Here is a 14348-nt window from a genome sequence, read left to right on the forward strand (position 1 = left end):
TCTGCACCTGTTCCAGGCTCCATTTCTATCTGACAAAAAAATTGCGCTTCAATCCATATTTGTTGGCATCTTCAAAAACAACATTTTCAAAAATGCCGGTCGCAGTTCAGCACTGCTGTGGTGTGTTTTCATGTAACCTGTGTAACACCTGACGTCAGGGCGATCTGGGATCAGCATAAACACCACATCCGTTTAAACATTGGCAATCAAAGCAATCAAATTGCTACATATACTAACCTTCATTTTCTAAATCGGAGCACAAAAATGTCATCTTTGTATTTCATTTAACATTTGGCAAGCAGTGCTTAAATGGGCAACTTGTCAACAGAGTTGCTTTAGCTATAAGACCAACAGCACTCTGATTCACTGTGGTGCTCCGAATACCCCGATGCCATTTTCTAAACCTAAAAGAAAGATTGACTGCAGTATACACAATATCAAGAGACTCATTTTTGACTGCTTCCTGTCTCAGGATAAAGCTGCTGTTCTACACAAATAATACAACACAAGTAGCATTATTCTAAGTACACTTGATACAAGAGGGAAGTTGCTCAACTTTCTAGAGGAAATTGATGGTTTGAAAGAGAAAAAAAAGAAGCACTGGACTTAAGCCGCCGGTGGTTCCACCACACAGAATGCATAAACAGCAAGCATGCCCTGATTTTCTTGTGTACCACTTGGAAAGCCTAAGATGCAAAGTTAAGTGCTAAGACTCACCCAAACTTTCGTGAGTGTGAACATCAAATAGACAAAGTTTGCACAGGAAGAGCTGAAATGTGTGGGTTTTTATGAATATTCATAAAACATGTGTAACTTTGCAGAATCTAAACCGAGCTGTCAGATCGGTGGGAAGGAAAGCAGATCTCTCTTTTTCTACTACTCCATGAACTGAGATGATTCATGACTAAAAAGGCATTTAAAAGTGAAGGAAGTGGGCGTTTTGATGTGGCGATCGGGCGGTGGGGGCCTGCATTGGTCAAAAATAATTCAGATCAAAAGCTGAAAGATGAAGACTTCCTTCTCTGTGAATCATCTGTGAGACGATGACGACAGCGAGAGAGACCGGAGGCGGAGTGGGGTGATGGTTCATTGGTGAGAGTCTGATCTGGCCACCTAATTAGCCTTAGCCTTTCACAGAAAAGCCTCTGCCAGCTTCCGTCGTCTGTTTGTCACTTTCAAACTGGCTGCAACGTGTGAATTCATCCATGACTCAACAGTCTGCCACGACTCTGAGACTGAGTGGAATGTCTGTCCTCGGTGGATCTGATGCCAGGACAGCTGCTACAGACAGTACACAGGGAGAGTTCATTATTCATGAGGACGTTTAGTTGATCTGCAAAGCATTCACTGCTTAATTGATGACAAAGGGCTTCCTCTTTTAAATTAATTTGGACTAAACCGGAGCTGTGTCTGTTTGTCAGTGCAGTGTCAGCAGTGTGTCCCAGCTTCCGGCCATTAACTTGTTGATTAGAGTGTTAACACGATCTATAGAAATTGTGGTGGAAATATATAAATGGTTGTAATAAATATGACAATTACATGTAATTAGTTCAAGTTGGAATGGAATGGTAAACCTTTATAGCACCTTTCTAGTCTTCTGACTACTCAAAGCGCTTTTACACTTCACGTCATTCACACGTTCACACACCGATGGAAGGGGCTACAATGCAAGGTGCCACCATTCACACCACACCTTCGGGAGCAATTTGGGCTTCAGTGTCGAACGCCAACCTTCTGATTGGAAGACGACCCGCTCTACCTCTGAGCCACAGCCGCCTCGGTTGGAATAAAACAGAATAATGTTAGATGGAAACTGATGTTGACGTGTAGCTGGTGCTTGGAATGTCGACAAATTAAATTACAGTCTGAACTTAAGCTTATAATCAGATCCTGTGTCTTAACCGGCACAAACACCAGAAACAAACACCAGAAGAGCAAGGACATCGACATGTTACTTTAATCATTGAATCACGTGATGACATACAGTATTCCCAGAACTGATTAACAAGCTCTCATGCCAACACGGGAGGTATTGTCACATTGTGTTGTTGTGATTCAGGATGGAACTGGAAATCCAAGCCTTGTAAAGCAGTAAGAAGGGATTAGATGTAATTCATCATCTGAATTATTTATGCTATTGTTGCACATTGACATATGTTTTACTAAGTGGAGCTGCTAAAGTATCGCAAGTGGGTGAGGTGCAGCGTGGAAGCCTCAACATATTGAAATCGTGGTCTCTCTCTCAAGTTCTTTGGGTAGAATCTGTGTAATAGTCGGCAGGGGAAATAATGACTCAAGGTTGGAATGGGATCTGAGTGTGAAAGAAAGAAAAAGGGTTGTCGGTGACAAAATGTAGAGGATGGAGATGGGAAGGAATTCAAAACTGTTCAAGAGGGGAATAGTGGGGAACGTTTCCCCAGAGGACCTGTCTGTTGTCTGCTGTAGAGGCCACGGCTGAAACATTTCCAAACGCCCCCCAATCTGCTTCATCAAGGCATCATGAAGCAGTACACCGAAATTAGCATTTTCTTTCTCTTAGGGAGTTGCTTGCTGCCAACTGCTGATGCTGTGCGTATTACAGTGAAATACTGCAGTGGGAAAATGTTAAGAGATTCATGAGAAAAACAACTTCTGATTTAACTGAATAACAGATACGTTTTTATTTATGCATATTTGTCGTTGCTGTTGTTTTCCGTTCGGGATTGTAGCTACTCTGGGTTGGAATGAAACCATTTCCATTGCATATACATGCTGCAGCTGGATTCGGATCATACGAGTCCGGATCATAGTCCCTAACCTAACTTGTTATTTGTAAGGGGATTAAGCAGTTGGCAAATAGCCTGTTCCCAGCTGGATCTGTAATTTTAGTATTTGCCCAGAACCGTAAAATACGCCAATTTGAAAGAAATTCATGACTAGTACAGTGCCAATTGCTTTGCTCCCATTATTGCTGCTTGCAGGTTTCTCGCTTCATTGGGTCCTGAGCAAGACACCTGCCATGAAATAGTTGCAGCCCCTCAACGGGGAGCGAGGTGTAACCAGCATGCCGTTCGGCGGCGGCAAAGTTAATATTGCAGCAGGGTTGGAAATTAACTAATTTGTGTGCGGCTAACTCTCTCTCTCTCCCTCAAACACACACACACATTGACTGATGTCGGGTGCGTGTAGCGAGCCAGGGAGCGCAAGCTGTACCCAGCATGCACATGTAGGCCTACATAACACAATACTATTAAATAAGTCCCATAGATCTTAAGATCACATACTCCACACTGCCCTTCCTCACATCCTTTGCAATGCATCTGCCAAGTGTGAAGTCGATTAGCTGAACAGCTGTCACGAAAATAGAAAGACAGTCAGAGACTCCTTCCATTGCGGTTACATTTTGGCCTGCCATCTCGTGTTCTGTTTCCATTTCACACTCAAAGTGGTAAAGTTCCTGAAACAGATTGAGCTCCATATTATCTTATCCCATCAAAATATTTCCCACCTGTCACGAGAAAAACCTTTCAATGTTACAGTAAAAACGTTTGAAGATCTCGCACAATGCTCACATTTGCATTTAGTCATTGTAAGTCAGCGTTCAAGAACACTCCGCAAGTGTCATCCATTTGCCCCGCCTCATCCAGGTTCATTTCACCAGTCTCCTCATCTGCCTCATCGCTCTCTGTGTACTCACACTCAGCACGCATGTAGTAGCACAATCTTTCATCTGTGTTCGATCTCAGCCTGTTTGCCTTCATTTCATACTAATTCCCTGCAGCAGCAACTTGAGTCTTTAACATCTTGTGCTTGTTTCTGTTCATTTCAGAACATCTCAACATGTTTTTAGTCACGCATAACCTCAGGCGCTGTTGCTTGGAAAAGCTCCAGATATGATCGTGAGCAACAGCTCGCAGTATGATGGAACGGCAGCAGATCAGCAGCTGTCAAGCTAGACATTCAGATAGGGGTGTGCGTATGGGCGTGTGCCAAAATGTTGAATATGCAAATATGGGCTCTGAGGCGTTCAAGAGAGCGACGCGAGAGAGGAATTAAGTGCGGGTATGCGGCTCTGTTTGTCTTGCCGTGAGGCTCTTAGTTTAGTTTCTCTCTGAGTTTAGTTTCTTGGATGATGACGATGATGAGAGAGCAAAACATGCTATAAATAGATAGATAGTCCAACACACATAATCACAGACATGTACACAGATAAAGCACACGGAGCCCCCTGAAGCTAGCTGCTGAATGGGCTTGTACACAGAGAGAAGTGCATTATGGGAGACACCCCGCAGAGAGGGTCAAAGGTCATCCACTGTCGAGATGACGAGACAAGCTTGCCATCGACTTCCAGTACATTTTCTTGATCTTGTAGATTATTGAACCAGACAAGCTGAGCAAGAGCTGTTTGCATTTACAGGAGCATACTTCATGCATGCAGTCCAGTATCGCATACAGTGTCTCAGTGGGACTCACTCCAAAACTCGACTGTCACTGTGCAGGTCACTGTCGCGCTCGTGTCTGACCCATCAGTGGTCTACAGTGTTTTAACTCCGCCTTCTAGTATCGGCTCAGCTCAACTTTTGCTAATGGAAAACCAAAAAGATGTGGTCAAGTTGAGTAGAGCCGTGCCGTGCCGTACCGTGCAGTAGATATAACTGATGTTAGGCTGAACTGTGAACTGTCTACGCGGGGTAAATAATCAGTTTGATTGGCTCAATTGAGTGAGGCTGTGTTGCCATATCAACTGGATTAGCTGCGCTCGCGGTCTATGGTCGCAACCCTCGAATAGTCCGGTTAGAAACATGAATTTCCACCGTAAAAAATGAACACATTTTTTAACGGTATTAAAAGTTTTAGTCAACTAAAGTATTTTCTTTGCAGTAACAGACATGTGCCAGCCCCAAAAACTGACATATACTGTATATATCACAGACTAAGTCTGCTTTAAAAAAACACCGTAAATTGCCATGTCTTGTTGGGCCCAATTGGTTTAGGGCAGAGAATCAAAGAGAATATGTCTACTACTATAGTACTACTAGTTTGTAACAACAAATGTGCTTTAAAGTACATATAATGCCACCGGATTTTTTATCAACATAATGAGGACACTTTGTTAATTGGTATACAGTATCTCACACAGTATCCAATCACTTTCATTCTTTTTAATAATTATAAATAAGTGAAACTTAGTCACCTGTAGTTGGCTGAGAAGCTTGAAATACAACAGCTTTTAGTGGTAGCTACTAAATTGATTAACATTAACATTAAGCTATCCTAATTCATATCTGTACCATCAACCTGGAAATGAACGTGACGACGGGTGCTGTAAAGGAGAAGCCTGCTAACTTTACCAGATCCTAACCAATGCAGGTATTTTGTTCACCGGATCCAAAATGTAATCCGTTATCGGAACCCAACCCTAATGTTAATAACAAAATGATTGACCATAGCAGGAAAATGTTCAGTGACAACAGATTTCAATTGTTTTCCAACAATATACCCTTGTAGTAACCAAAGAATCATTAAAGATCAGGGTCTTGGTTTAAAACAGAATACGTTTGCAACGACGTGACTTACGACACACACGCAAGAAGTTTACTTCATTAACATTTAACCAAAAACAAAATAAAAAAGTCCTTTTATTGCCTAATTCTAACCACCTGTGGGACAAACGAAGAAGATGTGCAGGAACAAGGTTGAAGGGGGGAGGAGGTAGCACAGCGCAGATAGCACATGCTCCCTGAGTTAAAGTCAGGCTGGAAGGCGGCCTCACTGTATTATATTTAGCTACAGCTCCAAATCGATATATTGCTGGAGGAAATTAGAAAGTCTTCTGTCAATGATGACCTTTCCTCCGGATTTATCATGTACCGCGAGTCTGGTACAAGACGTCGATTTGACAAGGAGTGACGCGTGTTCAAGGGGTGGAGGGGAAAACAACATGTAGTTACAGGCTGCGGTATTTCATTTGAACCTTTTTTTTGGTCAAGTTACGGGAAGAAAGATTAAGTGGACAGGTGTTTTTCTTTGTAACACAAAATGTGTTTTTCCATTCGACAACTGATGGATAAATGTGCAGTTTCCACACGGCCGGGAGCCACAGACATCTTCACTTACCGAACCACTTAGATTTAGTTTGAAGACACCCTAATGGAAAGTTTTTGGCTACCATGCCTTTATTTACACGTGCAATGAGAAAACTGGCAAAGTAAAGTTAAACTGTTTAGAATGTTGGCAACTCTGCTCCATATTTTGTAAGAAAATGTTCAGCTTAAAAGGCAGGGCTTTCTGTGTGTCTATCTTGCAGATTGTTGATCTATAAACATGTCTAATAATAATCTATACATTTTTCTTTATGTCAACTGAAACGTAATCTTTTACTTGACTAGAATGTTTTACAAGACAACAACTTATCAGTAACATGGGACACACATTTCTCATTATTTTCTGATTTAATTCTAAACTCTAAATTGTTTTAAATTGTTGTTTTAGTCGGGGGTTTCCCCATCAAGTAAAATACGTTCACTATCACTCAACACTATCTACCCCTATTTCTCTTGTTTTGGGGCAGAATTGATTCATTGATCTTACCATGTTTATCTGGGTCCTTAAGGCTTTCTGACAAATCAACATGCATGCAACCGGGCCATCACGAGCACGGTTCAACGAGCCCCGAGTGATGGAATGGATTCGTCATGTGAATATTCAGAGCTGGCCTCAGGGTCCTGCAGCCGTCAGCGATTTGGGTTATTTTTTCAGTGTTTGCTTTATTATTTTCTTTCATTGAATGTGTGTGATGATCGTTCTTCATGCGCATTCACTCCGCAAAGTGTTGAAGAGTAAAACATGCATGTGGTTTAGCGACACCTAGCACGTGGTCATCTTTAAGCAAGTCTGCATGCTCAAAATGAGATGCCTTGTTCCAGCAGCGCTTCACTTTTTGTATTGTCAGGAATGATTAGTCATCATTGTTAATTCATCAAAGGTCTTAGATGTCACCTAACATACAGGTTCCTCGGTTCCATATGTACAGTGATACATTTTCCACAGTCACACAGTACACCGTGGCCCACTTTGACACCGGAGACCGATGTTCACTTCTTTTTTCTCTGCTTCTCCGAACCATGGCCGTGTTCTTTTTTGTCGTATCGATTGGACTATTTATTAGAAAGAGATTGTTGGCATGACAAAAATCTGATCTGCAGAAAAGAATTGCAACTCTCTCTCTCTCTCTCTCTCTCTCTCTCCCTCTCTTGCTCTTCCTTTATGTCCGTGTCTGTGACTGTGATCTCTGATCGCAGTGTTTGATATGAGTTGTGCAGATGAACCTTTTAATCCGCTCTCTTCACAGCATGAGTCGGGTTCTTTGTAGGAATGTTAACAAGCTATTTATTTATATGTTTTATCCTTCATATGTTTTTACAGGGTTTTTTTCCCTATCTTCAAAACAACACCGGCTGTATCCTCCGTTATATCTCTGTTTCCATCTCCCTTCTGCTCTGCGCCATAACATGCATGCATTAACCAATTTGCACGTGTGACTGTGGACATTAATGATTCTGAGCGAGCGAGGTCCTCAAAGACACAAACTGATCCGTCCACTTCTACGCAAAACTCCCAGGGCGCTAGTACGAGAGAGGGAGAGAGAGAGAGAGAGATCAAGAAGGACGCTGCCACAGGAGGGATGAATAGAGATGTAAATAAATGTATGCAGATTCACTGAGACACAGCAGGTTATAAAGAAAACGAGGGAGAGAGAGGAAGAGGAGTGTTTTGCGAGAAAGGGAGAAAAACAAGGCGAGGCATTGAAAAGGAGTGGAGGCTGCAGGGAAAGAGGAGGTGGAGAATTAGGAAGAAGTCATGAAAGAAGGATGATGAGGGAGGTTGAGATGTGACATGGTAGTGAAGTATATTAATGTGACAGCTGTGTTTCAATATTGTTTTTGCACTTCCAGCTAAATCACATCAGGATCTTATGCTTTTGTTTTGCAAATGTGTACCGTTGAAATGAATGTTTTCGAGCGAGCTGTAATTTGAAAATAACTTCCTATGAAAGCACGAAATGATCTCAAAAACAAGCTCCTTTCTTGTTGGCCAACCAAGAGAGTCCTATGAGGTTAAGATTTCTTAAATTTGTGTAATTATAGCTTTTATTTATCAAAATGCTTAAGATAAGGTAAATGGATTCTTTAAACTTAGAATAGAGCCCGGCTAACGGCTTCCTTCTGACCAGAGTCTTTATGCTAAGCTAAGCCAATTGGCTACATGTTCTGACTTCATAAATTGCTAAGATACATTAAATTGGTGTGTATAATATTATCTAACTCTCAGGAAGAAAGCACATTTTAGCTCCCTAAATGACAAACTACCATTATCTGATACTACACTTTTATAAAAACCTTCCATCAGAAATGAGTCGATAGATATTAGGCTGATCAGTGATAAGTTGATCAGTTTGTCATCGTGTTTTAACATCCATGAGGCATCACAGTCATTCTTAGCTCTTCTCTTAACCAGCACACAGTCCCAGAGTTAATAGTCCAAAGCACTCCTGCTCATTTACAAAATGTGGAGAAAAAATCCAGCAAGAATTCACCGTACAATATTATTCAGCATGCCATTTCTACTGTGTGTGTGTGCGCAGTTTTGAGGGCCTTGGCAATGGTACCTATCACTGTGATGGCAGATGGTGTTTCAGTGTCATGTCCAACAGATGGGGAAACAGTTTGCACTGACCCAAAAAGAGACGACAACATTTAAGGTCGTAACTGCTTTCAGTCGTCAGTGCAGTCCTGTGCTTTCGCCCTGCTATGACCTTCAAACAAGCTGTTGTAGGCTGCATGCCACACACACACACACACAAACACACTTACTGTACACAGATTAACAATGGAACAAATAAAACGTGCGAGTACTAAGCTCACATCCCCATTTTTGTTTACGGAGCATCTTTCGGTTTTCTATTTCTCTTCACTCATCCACATTTCTCTGTCCCTCCCCCCCCTTTTCTCAACAGTGTCTCAGTGTGTTTCAGCACTGGGATGTGGACCCCACTATGAATTCGCCATTGAGGAGTTCTGCCTGGCCAAATTCAGACTGGACATGCAAGAGCTGGACCAGAAACACTGGTGTAGCTGGGAGGATACAGTCGAGTGAGTAGAATCAACACACACACACAAAAAGAGAGAGAGAGAGAGAGAGAGAGAGAGAGAGAGAGAGAGAGAGAGAGAGAGAGAGAGAGACGTCCAAACACAAATGCAAACAGATTAACTTTCCACACAAATGCAAACAGCATTATGAGCTTTCCATTTTAAATTTGCACAAGGCATTGAATCAGCAGTTTCATTCTATTTGTTACTTGTAATGCAGTAAGAGCATTAAAATCCCTCAATGCGATTGTGGCGCGTTACCCATTAAGCCTGTGGCACAATGATCTTCACACATCTCAAATATTAGATTTATTCATTGTACCTGATCCACTCCAAGTCGACGGAATGTAAGTTAACTCCACACAACAAAGAGGAGTGCGTTCGTTCCTGGCTGAGGATCTATAAAGTCGTCCAACGTTTTGGTCACCTTCCAACAGCTGATTAGATACTAGGTGAGAGACAACAGAGAAAAAGATTGGGTGAACATAGTCAGTGCGGGGAACAAAAGCCGTAAGCCTGTGGCATGAACAGGGATCTTCTGTGCATGTACAAATATTATCTTTGCACTTACTGTAAGAGACGTCTGGCGCCACAGGTTTTCACAGTTGCTCTCAGGATTTGAGTGCCAGTTATTGGAATCGTTTGGTACAATTAAACAATTACGTGCCGTCCACTTGACTTGTCAATTTAAAATTGTGCGTCACACTGTTTTGTATTCAAACAATAAAACCCCGATCCTGAATTACCTGGGTGCAATATCATGCTGTCACCCTGAGGGTCCCCTGTAAACTCATAGCCCCCCCCCCCCCCAACAGCAACCTTGGAAGGGGAACCCAATTAAGGAAGCTTCCAATAGGCCTGACAGTTGACCTAGTCTCATGCGCAGCATTGTTTCTGTTCGCATGAGAACTGTTGCTTGTGAAGTCCTTTCATACGGCCTCGGGCCAGAGCCAACTATGTCATAGTAGATTTGGAAGAATAGAAAACAAGCTGCAAGGTTAATTTAGGTAAAGGAACAGTGTTTCTTAATCTACGTAAGGCCTTTGGTCATCATTCTGCCAAAACTTTGCACTAATTAATCTTAATTTAGATGGTCTATCATTACTAAATCATAGCATTGAATCTTACCTGACACACTGCACCCTTTGTGTTTCGATAATTAATGAATTAGGAGTGCCACAAGGCTCTATTTTTGGGCCTCTGTCATTCAGCGTGTGCATCTTCCATCCATGTCGATATCCCGATGTATGCAGATGACACAGTCATATACCCTCAAGTGACAGGTACGGATAAGTGGCTTATTATTAAACATAATCTCTTGAAAAATACAAATTCTGATATATTACAACTTGTGTGTTATTTTCATGATTTTGACCATCATATCTGTCGGCTTTAATGACGTTGTACTCGCCAAACTAAAGTGATTGCTGTGATCTCGCATGTCAGCAATATCACAACAGCAAAGTCGGTCACAGCATTGCCTCAATGCTGTTCATGATTTTGAAGCGTGAATAAAACAGATGGCTTCAGCGTTCTGTCTGAACGAAAGTCCCAGCAAATATCTTGAGTAGAAAGTCAAAACCAATTCAATTGATGGCTAAAAGTTGTAACTCAAGAAGCATATGAAGAAGATGAAATATAGCGTCAGGCTTTCTAGAAGCTCATTCACAGCTGGGACATCCACTAGTGCAACAAAGCGTTCTCATTTCTAGTGTTGTAGAGTAATATCATAAGTTTGGAACATTATATTCTGTTTCTAACTTTCTAGTGTACTTTGCAGTGTTTGTGTCTGTGTGGCCAGGGACTGCAGATCGAAAGTACTGCAGCTTGCTCACCAAAAGCATCTCCTCTTATTGCTTGAGATTAAAGTTTATTTTTTATTTATTTTTTAAAATGCCTGCCAAATACATTTACTTAAAAATATATTGTCACAGAAAATCACAATATCGAGTTTGACTTACTGACAAACTGTCTCAAACCTCGTCACAGAAGACAGAATAGGCAGGAAAAGAACAAACAGAACAAAAAACAACAACTGGTGAATGGAAAATTGAAATGTCAAAAATGGTTCACTGAGTAGAGAGGGTAAAAGATCAGGACAGTTGCTTCCCCTTTAAGGAATATCTGCCAAGATGACACTGGGGATTTCTAATTTTGTTCAAACGGCATATGGCTTCTGTGTATGTGTGTGTGTGTGTGTGTGTGTGTGTGTGTGTGTGTGTGTGTGTGTGTGTGTGTGTGTGTGTGTGTGTGTGAGGACAGTTGTACACACTAAGTGTCAGTTGTAACTTCACCCTGCCTAGGTCCTAATTTCTCCTTTTCTCCCTGAAATATCTCTCATTTCTTTCTTGCTAAAGCAGAAATCATAAGCAGAATATTAGTTAACAGTGTACTGTATGCATGTATACTGTAAGTGGAACTGAAAAATTGACACTTGTAGTTTAAAGTGAAGGGCGACTCACCGAGCTGCCGTATTTGACGAGTTGGGCGTGAGAATGCGTTGGTCTCACGGACGCTAATGTTCAGGTACTGCATGAAACAGTGTCATATAGCAGAAATGTAACGTAACACTACATGTCCATCAGATCCGGCGAGGACGCTGAGGGACTGGCCACTTGTTGAAAAAGCTGCCTTTTGCCACCGGTGACGCACCCTCTCGAGGAATACTTTGGTCGCTGGTTCTGTGCTCTCCGTCTCAGACAGGAAACAACATTCGCAGCCTGCTCATAAACCTGTTATTACATCTAAACAATCCACCAAAATTTAATTCAGAAAAACATTTTGAGGTGAGAGGTTTTGCAGCTGGTGAATCTTGTTTTAGTTTAGAACATCGGCAATTTGACAGCTTGGCCCAATTTTGGTGAGCGAGGCGCGTTACGCTGGCCCGGCTCATTTGCATAAAGTTGAGTTTTATCAACTTTAAGCAAACACAGACTGCCGAACGCCCCCGTAAAACTCACAGCAGCACTCCATTTATAAGTGCTTATAAATGTCTTGTAATTTAACAATACATGTGATTGTGCTTCTATATTAACACTTCATATAGTCTAACCTTTAACCTCTAGACCTGAAAATAAAGCTTTACCGTCGAGTTTACAGTGATGTTGTATGTTGATGCAGTTTAAATTCAGATTCATTTAGAAAGTCTGAGCTGCTGCATTTGTACCTGCAGACTTTGCTGTTTGCTGGGATTAACTCAAGCAGCTTTCGAGACTACCACTCAATCTATATTTTATGGAAATGTATGGAAATCAACGGTTTCCCCGGATGGAGGGAAAAATACATTCAGTAAAGCAAGACGCATTAAGAGTTATAAGATCTTATATGGTAAGCTCAGCTGTGAAGAAGTAAATGGATTAAAACATGCAAAATGTTTTTTTAAGAAAAGTATCACTCCATTTAGATATTTCACTCCAGCGGTTGTGAAAGCACTCTGCTGCTTACCCTAACAGACAGTTGCTTACATGCAATACGCATGACTCAAAATCACAAGGTTTCAGCTTAGACACCACGCATACAAATTCATGTTTGAGTGTTTACCGCTGGATGTGCAGTGCAATGAATCAATATAATTGAGTTCTGTCACAGGGATAAATTAGCAATTATTGAAAAAAGTAGTTCCTTATTGACACCGTATCTGACATTTATCCTTACATGCAATATTGCAGCCGGAAAAGGGAGAAACTCAGCTAGGAGACACAATAGAGCATTTTTAACGTTCCCACACCTGTCTCTGGGAACAGGACATGTTCGGTAAACAGTCAAACTGTTGACAAGGTGATCTTTAAGATCTTTAATTGAGACTAATCGAATTATTTTGATGCCGGCCCTGCTGTGAAAAACACGCAGGCTTTGCTAATAAACCCACCGGGTGGGTGCATTCGATGGTGAGTTCAGTTGTAGGATAAGTCGAAGAACGGTGTAGCAATTCCTCATTCCGGTTTACAATGCACTCAGGTATGTACGAGACACTTAGCAGATGGAAAAAAAGAAATGACGAGTCTGCTAATGCAGATAGAAGGCAGATGGAAGGACGTAGACGTCCAGCTGGAGACAGGAATAATAACATGTCACCATCCAGGTTCAATTTCAACTTTTTCCAGCACGCTGTAAGAATTGAAGCTCTCAGGGTCTCTGTTTTTGCATTCTCTATACTGTTATGTTTCAAACCGCTCACTTTCTAGGTCTACCTTACACGAGGTTCACTTTGTGATTAATCAGTCACCCTCAGAAACACACCTTTTCTATCAGATAAGTTGACAGAAGCAGCGTTACTCGGAACAAGCTGAGTTGTGGCGAGGAGGCAGCTATGGAACCGTTCGCTCAGTTAACTGATGTATGGCCTTTTATTTAGCTTTGACACACAGTGCCCACTACACAAGTGTTGACCAGCCAGGAGTTCATCACAGCCTTAACCATAGATCGTTTCCTCCTCTCTTCATTTTGCTTTGTATCTTTTTATTTTTCTCTTTCAGCCATTAAATCTCTCACTAAAGTTTTCATAGCTTTTGGTGCCTCGGAGCCGCTTTATATGAGGTCAAAATAGAGAATGATAAAGGATTCGGCACTCAGCTGTCGTGTCCAATAACTCGGTGCCGACGGCATCTCTGAACAAAGAAAGTAACAGTTTAATTGCTTCCAGCCGATGGGCACAACTCCGGTTATTAGGTGACTTTGATCTTTTCTGCAGCCATCATAACAGAAAATGTCCTCTGGCTAACAATTAGGGGGATAATCTTTGTTTTAATCCAATGACCACAGTGATTATAAAACGCAACTCTATCGTGGTTGTTCACCCTCATATGATCATTAGCAGAACATCAAATGGATATTAACGTCCCGCTGATACCGCTAGTAGTTGTTCCCTTGTTTTGTCCAAAATCATATCCAAGTGTGTTGAATTTACTGTTCTGGAAAAATGTCAGAAAACCTCTGAAGGAAAAGATTTTAGGAGTTTAGCATGAGGGCATTTTCTTTACAATGTCATTTGAGGTTATTTTTCACTAATTCTAATAAAAAAGAAAAAGAAAGTTGTTCAGTAAAATAGCTTCAAATTGATTATGGTCACAGTGAGAGTCATACTGAGGGTCGCACTGAACGTTTCAGCAAACCTATTAAGGATTCTTTTATTAAAATTCAAATATGAGGAAATTATGATTTAATTTGAGCTAACTTCTTTTTTAACTGGATTTTGACTTGGTCATGGTCATACTGAAGAGG

At 41.4% G+C, this 14348-nt stretch overlaps 1 protein-coding gene across 1 annotated transcript in view; it reads left to right on the forward strand.

Moving 5' to 3' along the window:
- ramp1 (receptor activity modifying protein 1) overlaps positions 1-14348 on the forward strand; it is a 54930-nt gene that overhangs the window by 25893 nt on the left and 14689 nt on the right. Inside the window, exon 2 of the mRNA XM_079169649.1 lies at positions 8996-9131. Within this exon, the coding sequence (XP_079025775.1) occupies positions 8996-9131 (136 nt within the window). The remainder of the gene's footprint in view (positions 1-8995; positions 9132-14348) is intronic.

Source organism: Pholis gunnellus (genome assembly GCF_910591455.1).
Source record: "Pholis gunnellus genome assembly, chromosome: 12".
NCBI lineage: Eukaryota > Metazoa > Chordata > Actinopteri > Perciformes > Pholidae > Pholis > Pholis gunnellus.